This window comes from Phyllobates terribilis, unplaced genomic scaffold (assembly GCF_046119375.1).
Source record: "Phyllobates terribilis strain yellow unplaced genomic scaffold, ASM4611937v1 Scaffold_5__5_contigs__length_657084704, whole genome shotgun sequence".
In the NCBI taxonomy this organism is placed as follows: Eukaryota; Metazoa; Chordata; class Amphibia; order Anura; family Dendrobatidae; genus Phyllobates; species Phyllobates terribilis.
Window position 1 is genome coordinate 526,837,048 of NW_027362765.1, and position 24,622 is coordinate 526,861,669.

The 24,622-nt window shown below is 41.9% G+C and overlaps 1 protein-coding gene across 1 annotated transcript in view; it reads left to right on the forward strand.

Moving 5' to 3' along the window:
• Positions 1-23,973, forward strand: part of EIF4EBP2 (eukaryotic translation initiation factor 4E binding protein 2) — a 33,976-nt gene extending 10,003 nt beyond the window's left edge. The window contains exons 2-3 of the mRNA XM_073685733.1: positions 13,171-13,347; positions 17,140-23,973. Of these exons, the coding sequence (XP_073541834.1) occupies positions 13,171-13,347; positions 17,140-17,171 (209 nt within the window). The 3' untranslated portion in view covers positions 17,172-23,973. The remainder of the gene's footprint in view (positions 1-13,170; positions 13,348-17,139) is intronic.
• The last annotated feature ends 649 nt before the right edge of the window (positions 23,974-24,622 follow it).

Consider the following 24,622-nt stretch of genomic DNA (forward strand, 5'->3'; position numbering starts at 1 on the left):
CCTCCATTTTTAATTAATATGTTTGTGTTATATAATGGCAAAGGACACTTAGGCTGTGTGCCCACGATGCGTTTTTTAAGCTTTTCCGCAGCGGCAAAAACGCTGCAGAAACGCTTAAAAAACGCATGTTAATCCGCGTGCTGTGCACATGCTGCGGAAATTTCCGCTGCGGATTATCATTGCGGAAAAAAGCGCAGCACTACCAATTATTTTGCGGAAGTGCTGCATTTTCGCCGCCATTGACTTGCATTGGAACGCATGGATTCCGCATCACTGCATATGTAGATGCGCATTCCATGCGTTCCAATGTGCGGATAGTACCTGGGTGTGGAGGACAGGAGACTCTCCTCTGGACCATAGAAACTGTGAAAAAAAGAATAAAATCAAAAATAAATGTTATATTTACCTTCTGTTGTCCCCCGCTCTCCTGGTCTTCACTTGCCGGCAGCTCGCGATGGACTGGAGGACCTGCGCTGACATCAGTCATGTGACGGGTCACGCGATGCTGACATCGGCAGGTCCTTCAGTGTACCGCGATCTGCCGGCAAGGGAGAACGGAGGGAAGCAAGACACCGGGGGCCATCGGAAGGTAAGTATAGATTTATGTTTTTATTTTTAACCATTCTTTACGGTCACACTATATAAATCCATGCCGGTTGCATGGATTTATATAGTGTAACCAAGCTGACAAGCACTTTCCAAGTGACGCTAAATTTGCTTGGAAAGCGCTTGTCAACCCGCATGCGGAAATGCATGTGAAGAACGCTTCACATCCGCATGTCCCTGGCAGGAAAAACGCATGTACAATCCGCATGCGTTTTTTCTGCCATAGAGATGCAGAAACGCTCAGGAAAAATCCGGAGCATTTCTGCATCGTGGGCACATAGCCTTATACAGGTTTTAGATTTTGGGGGTAGGGAAGTAAATATGAATGCTGTATATTGCTAAGATATCTCACCATATGGTGCCTCCATGCATTACAGTATGATCACAGCTTCCAGTGGTACCAAGTAAAGGTCACCAGGAGAGAGTTGGCCATGTGTGCACTCCAAAGTAATTGATGGTAACCCTGTAAAAAAATTTGTCCCAAATGGTTTTCCAGTGTTGGTCATTGGCGGATGATTCACTTAGAAATATGTTATACGAATATGTGGGTGAAGGCCAAAGACCACTTGTATCTCTAGACTTTGTAATTGACTCTTCTTAAGACCCACGAGGTCAGTGAGTTGCACATACTGTAGTTCTGTCCAGATCTTTGGGCCCTTGACCACTCGCTTACCCCATTAGTTATTCGTATTCACTTTAGTATAAAACAGACTATGGAAATTGTCACAAGACATTTGCTGATTCTTCTCTGACAAGCAAATAACTTTATTTTTTTTTAAGTTTGCTCCTTACCAGATTATTGCTGGTGAATTACTATGCTGCCAAAACCGAATTTAAACCACTTTGGTTCTGGATCCTGTTGTTTTTGTTTTTTTTAAACTAGAGTTGTTGGGTTCCCACTAATAGCAGCAGCAGGCACACAATTGTATAATTGTCCTGCATTTCATGCCATAAACTGTTACTGCAGAAGCCTGACAACATGGTGGGTAAAAAGCAGAACCCCACTACCTCTATAATGGATGGGGTAATCTGCAGCAGAATCTGCTACAAGTGTAGAAACGATGCCACTGCCACCAATGTCATTGTCACCATGAAAACTTTGGTTTTAATCCTCTGCAATGCACTGATGTGAAAACATATACATTCACTCTTCCAGAGCTGTTTTTCTCCATATTGGTAGAAATGGACAGCATGCACTTGAAACTGCACTGATTTTCTTCACTGTGTGGGCAAATGGCTTAAAGGGGATCTGTCAGTGGGATCACCCCTAATAAACCATCTGTATGGGCAGGTAAGTCATAGGAAGCTGACAAGTGATACGTTGATATCTGTGATCCCATGACCTGCGTGCCCAAATAGATGGCTTAAGTGGAGTGATCCTACTGACAGATTCCCTTTTAATGGGGCTGTTTTAGAGCCATTAACAGGACTATTTCATAAACTATTAGTTGGGTTTGGAATATGTTGCACGCTCCAATAGCAGCAGTATTTCTTCAGCACACCGGTTTTATACTAAAGTGTACTTAAGAGCAAAGCAAATATTTTGATGAGTCACAAAGGAAAACTTGGTAATGTGTTTGTTACTTGGCAGACACCCAAGCCCTGGCTACTGCCTGCAGTTCCCAATGCTGTCATATCGTATATATTTAATAGGCTAGTAAACACTGAGGTGCTTTTAGTTTTGCCTGATGCAATCTCTTGTGGAAAGGCAGTGTGTAATGTTATTGAGATAAGTAATCTGTCTTCACTTTATGGAAGCGACATATCAACCAAAAAACTTAAAGGGGTGGTCTAAATCACAAATTAATTTTCATTTTAAATGCCTATCTAATCTTTTTTCTAATATACTTTAATTCAAAATTCCATATCCTTCCCTCACTACACTAGTGAGTACATCCCACTGCTTTTTTTTTTTTTTTCTTGCTGCTTTTATGCTTTGTGTGAGAATCCCAGTGCATGCTGGGATAGTCAAATGGTTTGTCATCGGGGGTCTCTGCCTTAGCCCCTGCCTCCCCCTGAAGTGCTATCAGTGACATCCATTACAGGGTCTGGGCTAGTCTCTGCTCTACTGCTCATGTGTTGGCTGTCAATTCCGACCGATGCTTGGTAGATTCTTCACACTGTGCATATTGCACAATGACAGTGCGCTCTCTCGCCGGCTCTGATCAGAAGTAACGAGTCGGCAGGAGAGTGCACGGTCAGTGTGCAGTGTAAGAGGACTACGCTGCATTCAGAGCAAGGCTGGACTGGCCATCTGGCAAATGCCTAAAGGGGTAAACCAAACAGGAGACCCCCTGTGGTGTTCATATGCACTGATAATGCAGGGGCTGTCTTCATGAGATCTCTATGTAATGTTGGAAGCAACTCCTGCTATAATAAATCTACAGTCGTCTATGCCGGCATCAGAAGATTTTTTTTTATTATGGAAAAGACTCTTATTTCCTTGTGTTTGGCTCAAGTTCATCAAAATGAAATGTAATCCCAGTCTAAAGCCCCCCGTAAATGTTAGATGATCATCTCGTTTGGCCCAGTGCTTCTGTTTTCTTTGAGAAAGAAACAGACTGACATCTCTGCCAGTAGCTCAACTTCAGGAGAACACGGCGATCGACAGTCCGAAATCGGACATGCACAATTTTTATTTTCCGCCGCTCCTACACCCATGGATATCTGAGGGTGCAGCCGACTTTAGTCTAATGCCTAGGGGGGCTTATCACAGCTGGGAGACCTTTACAACTTGAGTCCTTGACAGTGTTTTGCCTTTTGTTTTTTTTCTCTATCAACTGTTTTTCAAGGATTTTGTGTAATTCTGAATAAACCTGCTATGAGCAATAGAGACCAGGAACATTTTCAATCATTGTCGGAATTGTCAGTGTCTGCTGTGCCTCAGAAATCTATCCAGACGGGATTCTTGGAGGCAAGAGATATATTTATTTTATAATATTTAGTTATTCCTAAATCCCCACCTCTTCCACTAACTCTGAAATGTCTAATAGGCTGTGTGATCTGTAAATGTTTCCCTCCTCCTGCTTTGCGGTAACACCATGGTTAAAGTGGGTAGTTCATGGTGTGTATGTATGAAGAAGTCCCCTCCCAGTGGGTGTATCGGTAAGGAGAAGGACTATTGTACTACCCATCCCCAATACCGAATAGTGTATAAACATTGGATAATTCCCCTTGTGGTGACAGAAGTTGGTGACCTGAGCCAACTGGGTTTGTGTACACTTTCTGTTCATGTTCTGGGGAGCAGAAAATGACTTTACCAGGATTTTTCAGCACAGGACTTTTTTTTTTTTCCTTTTCTTCTAATATTCACAACTGTTTATACACATTATGTATGACCGTTGTTTCCTTATTTTTTAGAATTTAGGCACGGTTTCTTTTATTACAATCTAAAATGTTGCCTTGTTTTTCTAAAGAACCTAAGCTTTCCTTAAGAGACCAGGTGGCAACTTGTCCATGTGCCCTGTGTACGGCTTGTGACGGTCAGTATGTTATGTGCGTGGCGTTGGGAATTACTGCCATTTCTGTAACGGATGACAGCATTTAGCTCCTTGGGTGTGTGGACTGGATATACATGAACAATCTGTAGCCTTAATGAGGGGCAAGTGAGCCTGAGATGGAGCGGCAGAGTGATTTGGACCTTTTGGAGTTTGTTCTCACGATGACCTTTTGACACTGCTGAGTCTCTGCACCTATTTAGTTTAGGTTACTTGCTGTTTTTCATTTTTTATTTTTTTTTTATTATTTAAACATGCATTTTTGATGCTCCTGTTTTAAGCCTCTTTGGTGTGTCATGCTTTAAATAAAGTTGCATTTTCGTTGACAACTTAATGGACATACTTGGGTGCGGATTCCATGCGTTTTTGATGCGTTTCCTCTGTGGAAGTGTGCTATAAACGCAAGTGCATTTTTACCTGCAGATTTTCTGCACCTAATAGAAATCTATGGGGAAAATCCACACAGAAAACTGAGCGGACGCGCAAGAGAAATTGACATGTTGCAGGTCAGAATACACTTAGTGAAAAAATGTCATCCACTTTGCTGGATCTGTAAGATGTTGCATTTTTTACGTAGCAAAAATGAACCGTGTCAAAAAAACGCACCAAGAGCTCATTGTGGGAACGTAGCCGTGTAGTTGCACAGGGCGGAGAAGACCCAGTTCGTGACAGGTTCTCTTTATATATTTTACAAATTCCCAGATTCTCATTCCTTTGCTAGATGTTCATAAATCAGTCTAATCCCTTGACAATAAACTGAACATAAAGGAGAAAATATTTTCCTGGTGGATGAACCAAATCTTTGTGTGAATGCTAAACAAGAGGATCCAGATGTTCTGAAAGCGCACGGTGCCCGTCTCACGGGCTGGGAAGTCCAGCATCTGTGTGTAACCAGTCTACAGCTGCCATAATGACTGATTCTCCTCACCTTTGTCCACACAATAGCCAGCTATATACTGGAAATTTCAGCTCAAACTGTTTTCTGAAATGAGTAGGAAACGGGGTTTGGGTGTGTTGGCTTTCAGCTTGCCCAATTCTGTGCCCTCCGGGGAGCAGCTCTGGCTGCATCATGCACACTTGAGGAATTGTGTAGAAATCCGCAGGCCATGTGTGGCCGGGTTCAGATTTGTTCTACTGACCGTCTCTTTATATGTCCAGCAACCGGAGCAAGAAAACCTGTAACATTATTGTATTTCTTATAATTACCATCATCACGTGTTAATTCTGTGAATTTTGAACATTCCCTTTAATTCATGGCTGGAAACACATAGGCTATAGCATGTAACGATGCTTCATTTCCATTAATAAAACAATTGATCTGAATGGATTACTGAACTTATGATTAGGCTAGGGTCACTCGACGGTATGAAAAAATAGATTTTTAATCCAGAAAAGTGGGGTGTTTTGTTTTTTTTGTTTTTTTTTTATTCCTCGCACCCATAGATTTGAATGAGTCAAATCGTAGCATATTGCTACTTTTTTTCACAAACAGAATCGTTCAGTGAAAACAATGTCATCTGTGCGCTGATCCATTGAATAACATGGGTCAGTGTGCTGTCCGATTAAAAAAAATCTGATATCACTCGTCCGGTTTATACACTCGTGTGCACAAGCCCGAACTGGATGTTTGGTGTCCTCACATGGCCGTGCACCGCCTATAGGGAGGATGAAATTGTAAGGGTGCCGAGCAGACAACGGCTGAAAGCCGATACTGGAGAGGACAGGACAATCTATCTGCTGTCAGGACTTTGGTGCATGTGCCATCTATTAGATAAACCAGCAGTGTTACATCAGCTCCTAATGTAAGTCCAGCCACCTGCTGGTTCACAAGGTAAGCACCTCCCCGTTCATGATGGGGCTGTGAAAGGTTTTAATTGTATGTCCTATGAAAAGGTGTTGAAGGGGTTTTCCCACGAACAAAGAACATTTTAATAGATCTTGGAATAAAAATAATTTCTATAATTGGATGTGTTAAATAAAAATGTTTGTATGCTGAAATAATCTTTTATAAACGTTCTCCTGCTGGGTACTGTGTAATGGCTGTGTCTTACTGACTGTGCAGAGAAATGGTCTGATCATACCACATCTAGGCGATCAGGGGATCACAGCGGATTCTTGTTGTGAGGTAAAACAGTTCACTGCCTGTTTGTAAGCAATGTTTTACCTTAGGCTTAGTGCCCACGATGCAGAAATTTTCCAGAGCATTTCTGCATCTCCTTGGCAGAAAAACGCATGCGTTTTTTACATGCGTATTTGACGCGTATGTGCATGCGTATTTGCTATGCGTTTTTCCAATGCCTTGTATAGGCAAATCTGCATGCAGAAACACCCAAGATTGGTCATGTCCGTATTTTTTCTGCGAGTAAAATCTGCACAGAAAAAATACGAATCATGTGCACAGAACTTGCAGAATGTCATGGGATAAGGTATGCAATGCGTTTCTGGAGCGTTTACGCGTTGCAATTATGCACCAAAAACGCATCGTGGGCACACAGCCTTAGGCTATGTGCCCACGATGCAGAAATGCTGCATATTTTTTACGCTTCTCCTTGGCAGGAAAAACGCATGCGGATTTTACATGCTTTTTTCCCTCCAGGTAGAAGCGTTTGTGAAGCGTCTTTGCATGCAGGTTATGAAGCGCTTTTCCAAGCGATTTTAGCATCACTTGGAAAAGTGCTTGACAACTTGTTCACACTATATAAATCCATGCAACCAGCATATATAGTGTGACCAAGTAATAGTTAAAAAAAAGAATAGAATGATAAAAAATAAAGTTTATACTCACCTTCCGATGTCCTCCCGGTGTTTTGTCTGCTCCCTCCGGTGTCTTGCAATGCTCGTGGTGATGTGAAGGACCTGCGGTGACGTCATTGAGCCATGTGATGGGTCACATGACTCAGTGACGTCATGGCAGGTCCTTCACAACAGCGCGAGCATTGCAAGACACCGGAAGGAGCAGACAAAACACCGGGAGGACATCGGAAGGTGAGTATAAACTTTATTTTTTATTTTAAATTCTTTTTTTTTACAGTTTCTATGGTACCCAGGTCTGGATGAGAGTCTCCTCTCCTCCAGACTTGGGTACCATCCGCACATAGAAACGCATAATATCCGTGTGTACAAATGTACTGACACGGATATTATGCGTTTCAATGCAAGTCAATGGCGGCGATTACGCTGCGTGTCCGCAAAATTAATGGACATGCTGCGGATTTTTGAGCGCAGCATAAACGCTGCGGAAAAATCCGCAGCATGGACATTGACATTGCGGCTTGTCATTGGGGACCATGGGGGGCGGATTACCAAGCGTTTCCCAAGCGTTTACGCTGCGGAAATTCCGCAGCATATACGCTTGTAAAACGCTACGTGGGCACACAGCCTTAAACAAAAAAGCACAGCATGGGATCACAGCTGATTCTATCTGTATACACTTTTCCTTCCTCCCCTGCCCAGGAGATGTGGTATGATCAGACCATGTTCCTGTACGGTCAGACACAGCCATTACACAGTACACAGCAGGGGCACATTTATAAGATTATCTCAGCACAGGAACATTTTTATTTTAAGTATATCAATCTGTGGAAATTATTTTTATGCCAATATCTATTGATTAAACTGAACTTTACTCGTGTGACAGCCCCTTTAAGGTCCTATGGATGAGATTTCATCTCCATTCTAATGGGGTCCACAGAAGTTCTGCTTGCTTGATCGGTGGAGGTGCCACAGATCACACTTATAACCATTCCTGGATGCATGTAACAATTGTAATGTTGAGTATTTTTAGAGATGGAAGGCCCCCATACACATTAGAACTTGTCTGTGTATGGGGCCTTAAGACTTTGGATATGCATTTTTTTTTTTTTTTTTGCTACAATATGTGAAGAGACTTGCTAGTTTCATAGTCATTTTACTCTTGCTGTAACAGAAATCATCTTGATGTGCAATGCTTGCAGAAGTAGCAGAAAAGTACTGTAAAGCACATGGGATAGCTGGGCTGCTTGAGATGTCTGAACTTTCTGTCTATCATTCTGATGAACTGCAACCTACAATCTAGAGCAAAGCTTAAAAGCAGCCAAGTAATGACTTTTTTTTTTTTTTGTTTGAATCTCTTAAGGGGTTTTCCAGTCTGTCTGCGGACTTGAATTGTAACTATGCAATGCACACACTGCAATAACTTCCATTTATTCCCTATGCAGATTGGCTGTTATGTGACTGAATGTTTGTGCGATTGGCATACTTGCAGTCATGTGCCGACTAGACTCTCCTCAAATACTCCACACTCTAGCGTAGCTGAGTCTAGGTAGAAAGTGGTTGTAAAATCCATTCAGTCACGTGAACACCCACCTACTCTGGGAATACAGGGGAATCGTGACAGTGTGTGATGTTCACACTGGCACGAATCTGCAGTCACGAAGAGTGACTGCAGACTTTTCATCTTGGATCGGACAGCGCCTTTAATGTGGAGTGGTCAGTTCTCATTACATAGAAATGCAGTTCATCTTTTACCATTTCCTAATACAATATGATGATCAAGTTCTTGTTACTTCTTGTTACTGTGTCACTTAGCTATTGACTCCGCTCTCCTCTCATGTCTTAGTGTTTTGGTTTGCATTCCTCATATTTTAACTATTCTGCAGCTTATTTTCTTAGGTCTCTGCACTTCGTCATTGTCATTCCTACTATAAATGTTTGAATCAGTTCACCATTAACAGTTGGGGGCAGGTTTTTACATGATACTGCACATTCTAGGGAAGAGTCAAATGGCCGTATAACACGGACGAGGATCACCATGAAACCCTCGGCCTGGCGGCTCTCCCAACCAGAGCGTAACAGCATGTATTTCTATGCAGGAGTCACGCTTGGGTCAGGAGCGTTGACGGCCAGTCCGTGCATTGCATTGTGATCCCCATCCATGTTATTCAGCCGTCTGACTTCCCTAATGCTGGGTTACATTAACGCATCCCTTTTAAAAAGTGGCATAATGCCCATTTGTCAATTCATACATTTCTAGATGGAGTAACGGGTCTTCCTTTTAAAGGGGCTGTCTAATCTTTCTTCAGGAGTGCACCCCCCCTTCCGCCTTCCAGCGTGCAGGGGATGGGACGGTGTACTCCTGCTTGATTGATTGGCCATTTATGCCAGCGGCAATGGTTGGCTACTTGTCAGATCTGTGCAGTCTCCTACAAATAGCGGAGGCAGCTTTACTTCTGAAGCATCTGAGGAGGGGGGCAGGGGAACTGAAGCTGGCCGGATCCAGCGATGCTTCTCGCAAGATCACGCTCCTTCCTAGGAAAGCGGCCACCTATGAATTTAAAAATCCCTCTGCTTTTGAGAACTGGTAGGATTTTTAAAGGGTTTGTCTGGCCTTAGAGTGACTGCAGACATGTAAATTCTCACAGCGCGCACAATACATGCTGTGGGAATTCTCTGGTGTCTGTGCTGCGAGCAGCAATGCAAGTATGTGGTGTGCATTTGAGACCACATGCCGACTAGATGGTCATGGCCTCGCTCAATGCAAATTTATTGATTGAGGCCGGACACAGTCTAATCAAAATGTGTCCGGAAGTTAGCAAATTGCATACCTGGCACCAGAGAATCCTCTCTGCATGCAGGACACGCGGTGTGAGGATTCACAGGTCTGTAGTCAGTGACTGCAAACATGTAGCCTAAGGCTATGTGCCCACGTTGCAGAAATGAAGCAGAAAATTTCTGCATCATTTCTGCAAGTCCTCTCCCGGAAAAACGCATGCGGAATTCCGCACGCGTTTATCGCGCGTTTTCGACATGCGGAATTGTCTTGCGTTTTTTCATGCATTGAATAAGGCAATTACGCTTGCGGAAACGCAAAATTAATGAACATGCTGCGGATTTTTGAACACAGCATAAACGCTGCGGAAAAATCTACAGCATGGGCATAGAACTTGCGGATTCTCATTGGGGACCATGGGGTGGGGATTACCTAGCGTTTACGCTGCGGAAATTCCGCATCAAAAACGCTTGTAATCCGCAACGTGGGCACGCAGCCTAAGAGGCTGGAAAGCCCCTGTAATAAGGGGTAATAAATTGTTAATTTGATTTGCCAATTTGAGACAGTCTTTTAAGGGAAACCTGTGATTCCTGAACTGTTAATACAGAATAATTTGTTAAATATTATACAACTCCTGAAATGAGATGAAGTCATCTTTTGGCTCAGTTAATCTCTTCAATTTCTAATGTTTACCTTCCATGTAACTGGTTTCTACTTTACTGGGTGCAGGCCAAGCAATGTTCTCAGTGTCACAAGGTTTGGTACAGAAGTGCACTTCTTGCCAAGTTATATTGTTGGGACTCCTGCTCATGTGATGCCTGGTTATTTGGGTAGAACACTGTGCACTTAGGATATCTGGTGTAGATGGAAGCAAAATTTGAGAAAAGGGGGGAGGGGGATAGTAGAGGCGCCAGTAGGGTTAAGGACATGATTGTTTAGGTGTTGAAAAACAACCATGTGGTGGTATATGGAGACGCTCATTGGTACATAGTACTAGGATAGACAACACTTTTAGGCATATATTAGTAATGCAGTCTGTAGCCTAATGTCTGTGGCTCAAAATGCTGGAAGTTGCCCAGAAGCACTGATAAGTAGAAGGACTTGTGGTAAATTTGGATATATTTTACTGTGGGCGGTAGAACATCACCAAGGGAGCAAAGTGCTAGTAAGGAACTAATCCAGTCCTCAGGTAAGTAAGGACAGGTGATTCTTTATTGGTTAGAACAGTCTCAAAGACGCAGTGAGTTATGACTTAAGGGTGCCTTTATCAAGTGTAAGGAAAGACCTATAACATATCCAAATGTATTAGGGGGCCTCTAAGTTACCTTTCAAGTGTAAGTGTTACACACTTATGTCAGGGTGGCTATGTATGTGGTTAAAAATTGAGCTAAAAGAATTTATTTATTTGCTGCTTTTGGACATGTCCTAAGCATATTTGAGTCTATAGTTATACTGAATCAGCCTTTAAGCCTTTCTGATTGGCTGAAGGAATTTGGGCACGTGCATTGGCAATGCAGGGTCACTATATGTTGGCAAGAACACTGGGGGGGTGTATTCCAACTATGCCATTTGTACAATTAACGCACAAATATGATACAGAAGCATCTGCTGACCTGTCATTGATGGCATTTGTCGTGTTTAGTGCTCAGATACCCTTCCTCCCCCTCACAGTGGACCGATCCTGTTTTACACATCTTGACTTTTTCCTAGAATTCTGCAAGATAGCCTGTTAGCGGTCTGCCAGCACTATATGTGCTGCTCTTTCTCTTCCCTAACTTCCCATCATGCAGTCCTCCCCCACCTAATCAAATGGGATGTCAGTTCCGATCTGAAACCCTCATCTGTCGTTGTTATACAGTATTGCTTATGACACAAATGAGCAGAAACTAGAACTACCTACCCCTAACTTCTGAAATCTGTCTCTCTGCTGCTGGAGGTGGATTTTACATGTCGGCAAGTTAGGAGGAAATGAGGCCCTAGTAACCAGCATTTTGGAGCGATTTTATTTTTTTAATTTTTGTGTGGGGAAAAAACAAAAAACCTTTTCACTGGATTTTACTCCACTTATTCTGGAACATATATATATATATATATATATATATATATATATATATATATATATATATATATATATATATATATATATATATATATATATATATATATATAATTTTTATTATTTTTTAAATAATTTCACTTCCTCTTGTGCCTCTACTTTCCAAAGTTATGGCCTGGTGGTGGTAATGGTGCAAACTTCCTACAGCCAACTGGGTGTATAGAAGGTCTGTGGGTGTAGCTGTTTTGATTGCTTTTTCCTCCTTTGATGCTGACCAAACATCCTTTGGCATAAACTTTAAAAGGAAAATTGTCCCTCAGTAGCAGGAGTGCAGTCAATTGGAAACTAAAGAAAAACTGCTCCAAGTTCAGTGGAGGAGCAGCAGCTATTGGAGGAGGTACTCATTATCATTAACTTTACAAAATCCAGTGGCAGATCTGCTTTTAGTTAATAAAGTGATCAGAATATTTTTGATAGTGGTCACTTTGGGTAACATGTCACTGCATGGTCATCATTAGAACTTCTACAGATAGTTGCCTTGTTGGCAGCACGGTGGCTCAGTGGTTAACACTGTTGTTTTGTAGCGCTGGGGTCCTGGGTTATATCCCACAAGGAAAACATCTGCATGGAGTTTGTATGTTCTCCCTGTATTTGCTTGGGTTTCCTCCACACTCCAAGACATACTGATAGGGAATTTTAGACTGTGAGCCCCAAAGGGGACAGTGATGTCGGTAAAGTGCTGCAGAATTAATGCTGCTATATAAGTAAGATAAAATAATTCCCCTCTCTATCACTTTTGAGATAACAACATCATTCTGGTTGTATGGGCATAGAAAGTATCTCTATTCTATGCTTCTGTCCTGTACACAGGCTATTTTGCATTTATGAAATGGGTTTTGTATGTGAATTTCAGACCTGCAGAGTTGCTGATCAGAACTTGTTTTGTTCCACTTGTGGCAGCCTGGCATTCTTCCAGATAGGAGCTTTGCATTCCCAAAGCTCTTTTCACAAGCCTAATGTATACTGATTCTTGAATGGTAATGATGCATTATTATAGGAGGCCTTATTATATTCCTGACACGATAGTTTATACCAGGGTTGTGCTGATTTACAGTGTAGCCTGTGTACTGTCGCTCAGGTCCGTATTCATTTTCTAAATATTTCTAGATCTGCGCTTCATGTCCTGATCCTGCCGGCATGTGGCAAGAAAAAGTAACTCCTTTTCTATTATAAGTATTTATCTGCTTATAACTCAGAGGGAAATTCTAAAGTCTCTTATATTGGCATTCCCTTTTTGCCTGCTGCCTTTTGTAAAGACTTTACCAAAATGCTGTATACAATGTAGATGCAGTTGTATGCTTTACCTGCTGTCTATAAGCTTCACATGATCAATATTCATAGAAGTGTTTTAATGGACTTTGTAGTATGCTGTGTGTATATATGTATAATTTTTTAAATTAGACCTTGCCATTTTTCTTCTGTAGGTACAAGGATCATCTATGATCGCAAGTTTCTCTTGGACCGTCGCAATTCCCCCCTGGCGCAGACCCCTCCACGCCGCTTGCCAGATATTCCTGGAGTGACTAGCCCCAGTACTGTTGTAGAACAGCCCAAAGTAGAAACAAACAACTTGAACAATCATGACAGAAAGACTACTATTGGTAAGTTGTGCTTTATAGGATGTCATAGGCCCAGTTCACACAAGCACATTTTTGGTCAGTGCACCATCAGTGTGTAAAATAGGACAATGTTAGCCTATGTGCTAGTGCATATGACAGATGGAGATTTTACTGCTCCCAATATACTAATCGTCTAAGGAGTTGGTAACAGATTCTTTTATATGGACTCTTACTTTTTCCACTCTGATGCTGCCCAATAATAAGGCGGTGGCGTCATACCGGCGGATAGAAACAGAAAAAAACTGGCAGGCACTTCTAAAACAAGAAATAGGTGTGAACAGGTGCTTACTAGGAGCAGCTACCTCCATATGCAATTATTAGTTGTACATGGAGGTAGCTGCTCCTAGTAAGCACCTGTTCACACCTATTTCTTGTTTTGGAAGTGTCGGACATTTTTTTCTGTTTCTATGTATAAGCTTTGACTGAGCACTCTGCCTCTATGCCACAGGCGATTTTAATTACAGCAGAATCCTATTATCCCACACACAAGCAGACATAAAACCCCGTCACACTTAGCGACGCTGCAACGATCCCAACAACGATACGACCTGTCAGGGATTGTTGCTGCGTCGCTATGTGGTCGCTGGTGAGCTGTCAAACAGGCAGGCTCACCAACGATCAGGGGAGCAGCGACATCGTGGAAAGAATCTTTCCACGATGTCCTGCTCCTGGTTACTAGCCTGCTACTGAAGCAGGAGCAGGCTGGTAACCATGGTAAACATCGGGTTACTAGGGGCACACGCGCTCCTAGTAACCCGTTGTTTATCATGGTTACCACTCTGCTACAGTGAGCGGGAGGTTACCGCTCACTTTAGCAGGCTCGTAGCCATGATAAACAATGGGTTACTAGGTGCGCGTGTGCCCCTAGTAACCCGATGTTTACCATGGTTACCAGCCTGATTGCTGCTCCCGCTGGTCACACACAGCGATGTGTGCTGACCAGCGGGAGAGCAACGACCAAAAAATGGTCCAGGACACTTTGCAGCGATCAGCGACCTCACAGCAGGGGCCTGATCGCTGCAAAGTGTCACACATAGCGACATCGCTGGTGAGGTCGCTGTTGCGTCACCAAAACCGTGACACAGCAGCGATCTCGCTATGCGAGACTGGGGCTATAGTCTCTTAGAGAGGTATTCACATTGATAGGGTCCTGGTATTTTCAGAAACGCCTTAGCGTGGCTACCAGGTACACATGAATTGGCCAATTTATGCGCTAAGATTTCTCATTCATTTCTATTTTTCTACAGCAGCAATGCTATTCAAATTTCATATATTTCATGTTCGCATACTTAGCGTAGCAGTGTGCTGCTTTGTTTGTTAATTATACCGGGGATAGAGGGAGCAAATGCCAACACAATGTTAAAACAGGCATTTTCAGCCTAAACTGGTGGGGTCTTGACGTCTTGCATGATCAAACTGACAATTCCTCACGCCCGTGATGTTCTGTCAAAGACAAACCTTATAAACTTGGTTACACATTTTGGTATTATACACACAAAATTTAGAAAATAAATATTATATTTAAATCTATGCCAAATGTTACCAAATTTCTATTTTATTTTTTGTTTGATGTCAAAGACAATCTTCTAATTTAATAGATATGATGGACAAGATCTTTATCACTGTTGTGGAACAAAAAAATCCAAACATCGCCCGCTAGGAGATTCCACTGCTGTAGCCGGGAACCTAAGAGCTCAGCCTTACTCTTGGGCAGATCCAGATCTCTAACAAGATTGTTCAGTTCACTTTGTGTTATAAGGCGTGGTTTGAATAAAGTCTGGGTCGTGAGAGGAAGATGCTTCATGACACCTAGTGCCCTCTTCTTCATCACTTGACTGGACTGAAAATGTTTCTGGTGCTTTTGGAACCGGAAGTTCTTCTGTATGCGGTACTGGGCGTATTGCAGATGGAATGTTTGGATACTGTAAAGTCCATTCCTTCCTTGCAACTCCTTCCCTTAAGGGGTGCCATGCAGAAATAGCAATTGGTAGTGTGATCTGTTGGCTCCCTCCAGATCAATGGGACACAAAAGGTATTGATTACCTCTTCCCATGCAAAATAGGTGATGCAACTGTAATTGGGATTAAGTCATCAGAGCAGAGTTGACGCTTTTGGGTTGGTCACCCTAAGATGATAGGATACTGAAGGATAGGTTAGACTACATAGATGATATAATGGACTGCTAACAATGCAATAATGATGATGAAATAATAGATGCAATTTTTCTATAGGTTTGCATAAGAGGTGTCATAAGTAATTAAAACCTCCTCTTGATCTTGAAAATTAAAGCCAATCAGCAAATTTAAGCATATTTGTTTTCAGCACCACAAAATTAGATAAGTTCAACTGCTTTTGTCTCTGAACCATTTTGGCTGTAGAACAGTGTAATTATTAAATTAGAAGACTTGTCTTTCATATACAAAATAGAATAAAAAAGTTAAATGTATATAAAGAGAAAAAGACAAATCTTATGAATTTGATAACACATTTGGTGTAGAATGTAATACCAAATACAATTTATATAAATATGTGCACAAATGTATTTATTTTTATATGAAAAACAAACCTTACACTATATACTGCAATATTGTGGTGTTGTAGTACATGGTATGATTGACATCCTCCAATGGAGTGGAGCAGTGGCAGCTCCAGACACTGGACGTGCTACCTTTTTCAAGATATTGTACATCGCAGGTAATTTAAAGGGAATCCGTTGCCACATTTGACCTATCTAGACCATTAATATGGGCATACAGGTTATATATAGACTGCTCAAAAAAAGTCCTACCTGTATGTCTGATATCGGATGCCTTGTTGCTGATAAATCATCTTCTATCACTTTATATAAATGATGTCTTCCAGACTCTGCGGAGGACTCTCTGCTCTCCTGATCTCACTGCAGAGCTGTGTGTGATCATACCTGACACATCTGTAGGTTCCTCTCAGCTCCCAGCTCACAGGCACAGGGTGTGATATTGTTACAATCCACCCGAGCTCAGAGAGAAGAAAAAATGTGTTTGCAAGAAGACAAAGTTCTCTTCTCCTGTTCTGTGTTAGTTACTTTTCTCCTGCTGGTAACTCCCCCCTTCTTATAAAATAATCTCTGCAGCATGGCTGTGGAGTCAGTAAGCCAAACCTCCGACTCCTCAATTTCCCTGACTCCCAGCTCCACAGCACTGGTCACTACTGAGCGTGTACATAAAGTGCAGCACAGATTCATCTCAACTAAAACCGAGATCCTTAGATCAGGAACAGAACAGACATTTATAGGGCATTTCATAACTTTCCCAAATTCTTATGAAAAAATATACAGCATATGCTGCATTGTACTACTGTACAAATTTATTATATTTTAGGAGTTGGTCCATTTTATACAGACTCCACGAGCCTGACTCCACAGCCGTGCTCTGGAGGCAGAGTTCTCTTCCAGGCAGCGTCCACCTCATAGCCTGGAAGGTCATCTTGTATAAAGTGATAGAATATGATTTCTCAACAACAAGGCATCTGATATGAGACATACAGGGATAACTTTTCAGCAGACTATAACCTGTATGCACATATATTAATAGTTCAGATAGGTCAAATGTAGTGACAGATTCCTTTTTAAGGGGTTAATTGATATTGTTAGGACAGTGACAGTTTTGGCTAATGGGCATGGTAAGAAAGTATCCATCACTTGGTGTTCTTTATGTATATAATCCTATATTTTGTAGTCCAGTATGTATTTTGACAGTTTCCATTACTTTGTGACTCATGATCTCCTTTTGTCTTCAGGTGAGGATGCTCAATTTGAAATGGACATCTAACCCTCCCAGATGCTTGGCAAGCACTCAGAATTTGCGTGTACCTGACATGGCCTATAGGATCACTTAATGAAAAACGGGCAACGGTGCTCCTAATGCATATAGAAAACAGTCCTTCCAGGTGCCAAAGGTCAACGCAACTAGGCTCCCCTTTTTTTTTCTTTTTTTTTTTTTTTTTCAATCCCCCCAAAGAATAATCCCACCCCAGCTACAATAAAGTGTGGAGGTGGTGAAGGGACTTGTGACTGATTTGAATGGCTTCAAGTTGGCAAGTGGGAATAAATACAGTTTGCAAATTTGTACTGTAGCTTTGCAAATACATGTGAACTATGGGTGGCATGAATGGCATTTTTTTTCCACACATCCCACTTTTTTTTTTGTTAAATTCTTCAAGATTTGCCCCATGGTTTGGAAAGATGCCCAGGCCATAGTGGATAAGTTTCTTTGTAATGTGTTGGCTTTAATTCCCATTCTGTAATCTCACTGGCGCAAAAAAAAAAAAAAGAAAAAAAAGTCTCCTGGTGAATGAGGAACCTCCAGTGATTATTTCCAGAATTGCAAAGTATTCTCTATCCATGGAGGATCACTTACTGATGCCTGGGGGTCATACCACTGGGATCTCTTGTGACCCCGAGGACTGGAATAGAGCATTGTTGTGCATGCTCGACCTCTGCTTTATTAATTATCTATAGGACTGCCAGAGAAAGACAAGTAAGCCCTTAACCATTTCTGTCAGCCCCATAGACACGAAGTAGAGCAGAAGTTGAGCGTGCACATCTCCACTCCATTCAAGATGGTGCTCTGGTGGTTCTGGATAACCAAGCAGTCAGTAGGTTTTATACTTCTATTTTATGGCTAGGGGAGAACTTGCAATTCTGGGAATAACCCTGTAATGTCTTGTCTCTGTTACTCTTGTTAGTTCTTGGCTTTCTTCTTTTAGAGCCACTAAAGATCTCTGCCTTTTGAAGTCTTACATTACAGCCCTCCATTACATGTCACGTGTCCGCTGCCTGCTGTAGAAGTGCATGGTCAGTCCATGTCCGTTACCGGTTGGGTTGGCCTTGACTTTGCCTTCGTGCAAATCACACGAGAATAAAATTATCCCCAATGTTGATTTCTGCTTAAAAAATCAATTATTTCAAGGCATGAAATCTGCTATGGGTAAGAGGGGGTTTACCACCTTTCGTAATTTCAGATTGGTATAGTGACTTATCGAATACCAGGTCATGCCCTATAACCTTTGTACTTGTTTTTTTGGCATAGCACTTCATAGATCAAGAGTTTTGAACCCGAGCTTGAAGTTTGCCTCTAAAGGGTCATGAAGTTCATTTCAGATTAGGCTGAAGTGGTAAGGGTGAGCGGCATTTTGATGCATCTAAATTGCAGGGAAAAAAAAAACATGGTTTGTACGTCCTTCTTCTTTTTTAATTTTTTAGTAAAAAAGTGATCTGCTGCAAATTGAGAATATTTGATACCAGTCTGTATAAGCGGTTTTTCATGACCTGTTTGGCATTATGTTAAACCACTTTTCAACTTAACACCAAAGTGTCCAAAAACAATGCTTATCATTATTTTTGTTGTTGGAGGGGTATTAAAAGCAAAATGTATTGGCCAAACATGATCAAGTTTTAGTTGATGTATGGGACTGAAATGATCATTAGGTGCTAATAAAAGTTGCATTATGTGCTTCTCTGGATTACTGTTTCTGCAATGAAAGATTCTTCCTGCCCCCAACACTTTAGATAAACACAATCTAAATGGTGGACAATCTTTTTTAACAATCCACATCTGAATTGGAGACTAATGAAATTGTAAGAGTTTGTATAAAGGATGAGCTAGCATGGAGGGCCGTTCCACTCTCTGTAGTGGGCTATTGACATGTTGCCCCTGGTTACATTTACCCCATGTTTTCTTTTTGGAATTTTCTTTTTCATGGGATTCTCTAAGAGGTGGATTATTAAAACTCAACCAAACAATGCTTGCTGTATTTAGCTTGGTCTTTCCTTTTGTGGTTCATTAGCGAACATTCATACATGTCTAAACGAAGTGTTTTTTGTTGTTTTTAATCATCTAAATGTGAATGACTGGGCTGTGCTCAAAGAAACATGCGCTACATAGTGTGCGCTTACTCAAGGACACATTATACTCCTCTACACTGCTGAATAAAAAAGAAAATTAGGTTGACCTAAGAAGTGATTGTATCTTACTCCCCCGTTGTAATGATCACATTCCGCATTGTTTTTGTTTTTTGTGTGCTTTTATAGAAAGTTCATTTATTCTGTACAATCTCTGGAGAGGAGCAGCACAGATGATGCTGTGTCTTTTCGTAAGTGCCAGGATGTCTGTATAATTGGCAGGCACCATGCACCTGTCGTCCACTCGAATAGGATGCACACGCAATACCTGCCACTCGTCCCCTTTAAAGGGAACCTATCACATGCAAAAACACCCATTAACCTACCGGTTAATAGCGTTCTGATCCTGCCCGGCGCCTGCACTTAGAGCCCTGCTGCTGGGAGGAAATTAACTTTATCCCCCCCCCCAGCAGCGTTCGACTTTCAGTCACTGCTCTGGGTATGGAGAGCGGCTGCTGTAACTGAGCCCCTGACACTGACTGACAGCTGGCTCATCATTAGAGTTTGCTGCCAGTCGGTGTTGGGGGTGCGGTTACAGCCGCTGCTCTCTATACACAAAGCCGTGTCTGAATCCACACCGGCCGCACCCCTGTAGCTGGAAGCTGAGTGCTGCCGGTAGGAATAAAGTTAATTTCCTCCTGGCAGCGGGGCTCTAACAGTGGGCGCCCGGCAGGTTCAGAGCACAATTAACCACATATGTGCAGGTTAGGGCTATGTTCTAACAATGAGCTTTTGAAGTTGCAGATTTTCTATACATATTAATAAAATACATTACATACATTTTTTCAAAAATACGCAGCATAAAAAGCTTACCAAAACTCATCTTCGGAATGTAGTCTTATTGCATTTTTTCACGTGATCTTTTAAGGCAAAAGTTTCATTAGTGTTGAAAATTGGACAGAAAACCTCTAAGGCCAGGGACACACTACCGTATTTCTCGGACAAGGATCACATCATAAACCTCGTACTGGCCGACACCTCTCCTGACTTGAGCTTGACAGCTGCATAGAAATCCATCACGTGGTCATGCTCAGGTGAGGAGAGGTGCCGGCCAGTCCGTGCAGTGCGATCTGATCATCGCACAAGTTATACGGCAGTCTCCAAGTCAAAAGTAGAAAATGAATGGTAGCACTCACCAACTCCTTCGGCTAAAAAGTCCTTTATTTCATTCTGGACAAACAAATGCAGCGGTCTGTTAAGCGTGCAGGGGAGACATGCGGGGAGGCAAAAGGATGACGTCCGTTTCGCGTCTTACAGACGCTTCTACGGGTCCATACTCAAGTACTACTTTAGAAGATGAATACAATTTTATAGTTGCAAGCCTCAGCAGTAGTGATTACAGATGTATTCGTTTACATGGGGTACCTGTTTTTAGAAGAGGAATACAATTTTATAGTTGCATTCCTGAACGAACATAGTTGTGGGCATTCTAGCTCCATTTAATTGAATATACTTGGATTGCTTCTGTAAAGATTATTTTCTGGTCTAAATGCACATAAATATAAATGTTAAAACTTGAACTTTTTGGCTATTGATCAAAAGTGATCATAGGATGGTGATTGTGATAAAGTTCTGTTCATGCTAGTAGTATGGCTTCAGTTTTAAATGGAGCCATAAAAGCTATACATGGTCAGATTTTAACTGTGCTATTCTTAAAAAGCCCCTGATGTACTGGCTGAAACCCTAGTGTGAGCCCAAATATATCTCCAATATGCCACTTTGTGGACAGCTAATTGTACTGATGTAAATTTCCATCAGGTATTAGTAATGATTATTTGATTGGTGGCTTTGAAAATTGACACAAGACCTCTATCATAGAGGAACAAATTTCAAGATATTCAGTACTTTAATTGCATTGAGTAGTTGAGGCATTGCAACTACCATGGTGCTCTTCCCTGCCGTCAGTCATTCCAGCTCCATGTCTAAGCTACCATCTTTGAATTGGTTACAAAATAGACATTGCTCAGGTCTCCACTATAAGACAGAACTGACTCTCCAAGGCTTGGCAGTATTAAAATATTTTCAGTCACTACAGTATGACTGTAAATTACTTTTCGGTGGAGAAAATCTTTACATGGTTATAGCATTGAAGTAAATTGCTCTGCTATGCCAGGATAGGTCTTGTAAAACTATCTTTACCGAGGAAAGCTGAAAGAGGTTGCCTGAATAATGTTAATCTTTTTCCTGCCTGTTTAATACTTGATAGTGGAGGAAGGCAAAAACATGGCACTGGATGTAAATTTGGGAATGATTTTACCACAGAGATATCAAGCTTGCTTTAAAGGGAATGTCAGTAGGCTCACCCCTCCCTAAGTCGTCTATATGGGCATACAGGTCATAGGAAGCCGAATAAAGACATGCCTTGATATCTGCAATGTGAAGTCTTATTCCAGAGAACTCTGTTTTTCTTATATGTAAATGAGCTTCCAGTCTATGGTCAGGACACTGATCTGCATGAGAATCTGCCTCCAGAGCTTATTTTTAATAAAAGCAAGCTTTACCGGTCTGAGACATCTCTAGCACAGGACAGTAGAACTGAACTTTGACGCCTTACAGACATATATGCTGCAGCTCTCACAGCTCTGCAACAATATTGCAACCCTGTCTGCATACTTTTGCATAGTTCCGGCCAAACCCCGACTAGATGTATTCAGCCTCACACATTTAACTTGTGTTGTGAGGCCATCTAGTCAGCATGTGACTGCATGTATGTAAATCACATAATGTGGTCACATGACTCCCCAGCGTTGCCGGTAAGAGTGGGGGGTCCTGACAGCGTGCAGTGCACACACTGTAAGGCTATGTGCCCACGATGCAGAAATGCTCCGGACTTTTTCCTGAGCATTTCTGTATCTCCCTGGCAGAAAAAACGCATGCGGATTGTACATCCGTTTTCCTGCCAGGGACATGCGGAAGTGAAGCGTTCTTCACATGCATTTACGCATGCGGGTTGACAAGCGCTTTCCAAGCGATTTTAGCATCACTTGGAAAGTGCTTGACAACTTGGTCACACTATATAAATTCATGCAAAAGGCATGGATTTATATAGTGTGACCGAAAGAATGGTAAAAAATATATACTTATCTTCTGATGGCCCCCGGTGTCCTTGTCTCTGCTTGCCGGCAGCTCACGGTAGATTTAAGGACCTGCCAACGTCAGCAGTCGCGTGACCGGTCACATGACTAAATGACGTCAGCGCAGGTCCTTTAGTCTACCGCGAGCTGCCGACAAGTCAAGACTAGGACACCGGGGGCCATCAGAAGGTAGGTATAATATTTATTTTTTATTTTCTTCTTTTTTTTTTTTACAGGTACTATGGTACCCGAGTCCAGAGGAGAGTCTCCTCTTCTCCAAACCCGGGTACCATCCGCACATTGAAACGCTTGGATTCCGCATGTCCATGCTTTTCAATGCAAGTTAATGGCAGCGAAAGTGCAGCGCTTCCGCAAAATAATTGGTAGTGCTGCATTTTTTCCGCAGTGATAATCCGCAGCGTAAATTTCCGCAGCATGTGCACAGCACATGCGGATTATCATTGGGGAACATGGCAGACCTTCTACCATGCGTTTTTTAAGCGTTTCTGCAGTGGAATTGCCACTTCGGAAACGCTTAAAAAAACACATAGTGGGCACACAGCCTTAGGGTTCAGAATTTCGTCAAAAGACCAGACAACCACTTTACGGCCCCCACCCTAGATGGCTGTCCTGACTTCCCTCATACACAGACTCCTCTAGCAGCAGCTTATCTCCTGAGAGAATAAATGGATCAACCTTTAGAAAGCAACACGATCTGTATGAGTATGGAGGCCTTCACCTGATAACTCTCCTGCCTCTTCAGTACCACCATGCCTGTGGTTTGCTATCGTCGATTCCAGTTAGCTGAATATTTGCTGATCCCTTTAAAACACCCTATAAGCTAGAAAGGTTTTTTGGTAGGGCAATCTTTTTTTTTTTTTTTTTTTTTTAAAGATTGGGAATCCTTGCCTTAGGAAGTGCCTTTCATGTTAATAATCTGAAAATCCGTAATTGTGTAATGCCCACATTACTAATATATGTATTGTCCACATTACTAGTATATGTATTGTCCATGGACTGTGGTTACTTGTGAACTTAATATGTAGAATATGCTTATTTTAAAGTGAACCAAGCAACAGGAATACTGCCTGATCTGACGACCCCCTTTAAATGGCTCTTGGCATGCTGAGCCCATGGATGTAGGTGTTTAACTGATGGTCTGTCTTTGCATAGTTGCATTAAAGGGTGTTTCACAAAATCACGTTATCTCCTATGATCTGACTTTTGTACCCCCCAATGATCCTTCCAATGGGCTTTGCAGAGGCCAGTCTTGGATGGAGCAGTGGTGTGCATGCTCGACCTTTGGTCCATTCATTGTCTGACTACTGGCTATTACTTACTCAACTCCTACATCCATACACTCTGCATCTCCAGGGCAATGGGACTGTTAAACAATGAATGCAAAATACCTTTAAAACAGTACATTTGACTAAATATATATTACAGGACCTCCTCCCAAGCGCTTCCAGAGTGCTGTCTTTTTTTTTTTCTATATTTGGACTTTAAGTTGGCAGAATTGTTGCTACTGTTCTCCGCTGAATACTCCAGAGGACTATTTTCTATTATGTTAAATAAAAAAAAATGCATCTTTATTTACCAACTTTAGTTAACAATCTGAAATACATAGTCAGCAATATGAAAAGGGAACCTTATATAGATGAAAGAAACATGTATTTTGGGATTGTTTCACTGCTGCACGCAACCTGATAAGATGAAATTGCTATTTTGCACAGGGTGATATGACCTTTAATTTTAGTGTAGCCCTTTTGCCATACCAGCTAGATAAGGGCTGACGTTACTGGGGCAAATAGCCTATTTCTCACCCTATGCATTTTTATTTTCCTTTTTTTGTTTTAAACTCAGGTATTTGAAATACTTTGTTTTCCCAGGTCAACCAGACCATTGTAAAGAGGGTATGTTATGGGAGAGCCATTTTGGGTGCTGATGTAGGTCTGTGACTTGGAGCCTCAGATCTTGTATATTGGTCCGTGTACTGGAGCAGTTGCCCAAACCTTTGCAGTTTGGGTGTGAGGTGCCAGGCCTTCACATGCCTTTACATCCTGACGTGGGAATAGACATGAGCGCTGCATTATTAGTTTCAGAGGATATAGCCCACCACTGGAAATTAAAATGCTCTTAACATGTAATCCAGAGCAAAGTAAAAACCAGGTGCTTTCTTTCTGAGGCCGGAGGTACTTTCCTCCATTACTTCTGTATTTGTGGCCATGCTTGGCTCACCCCCTGA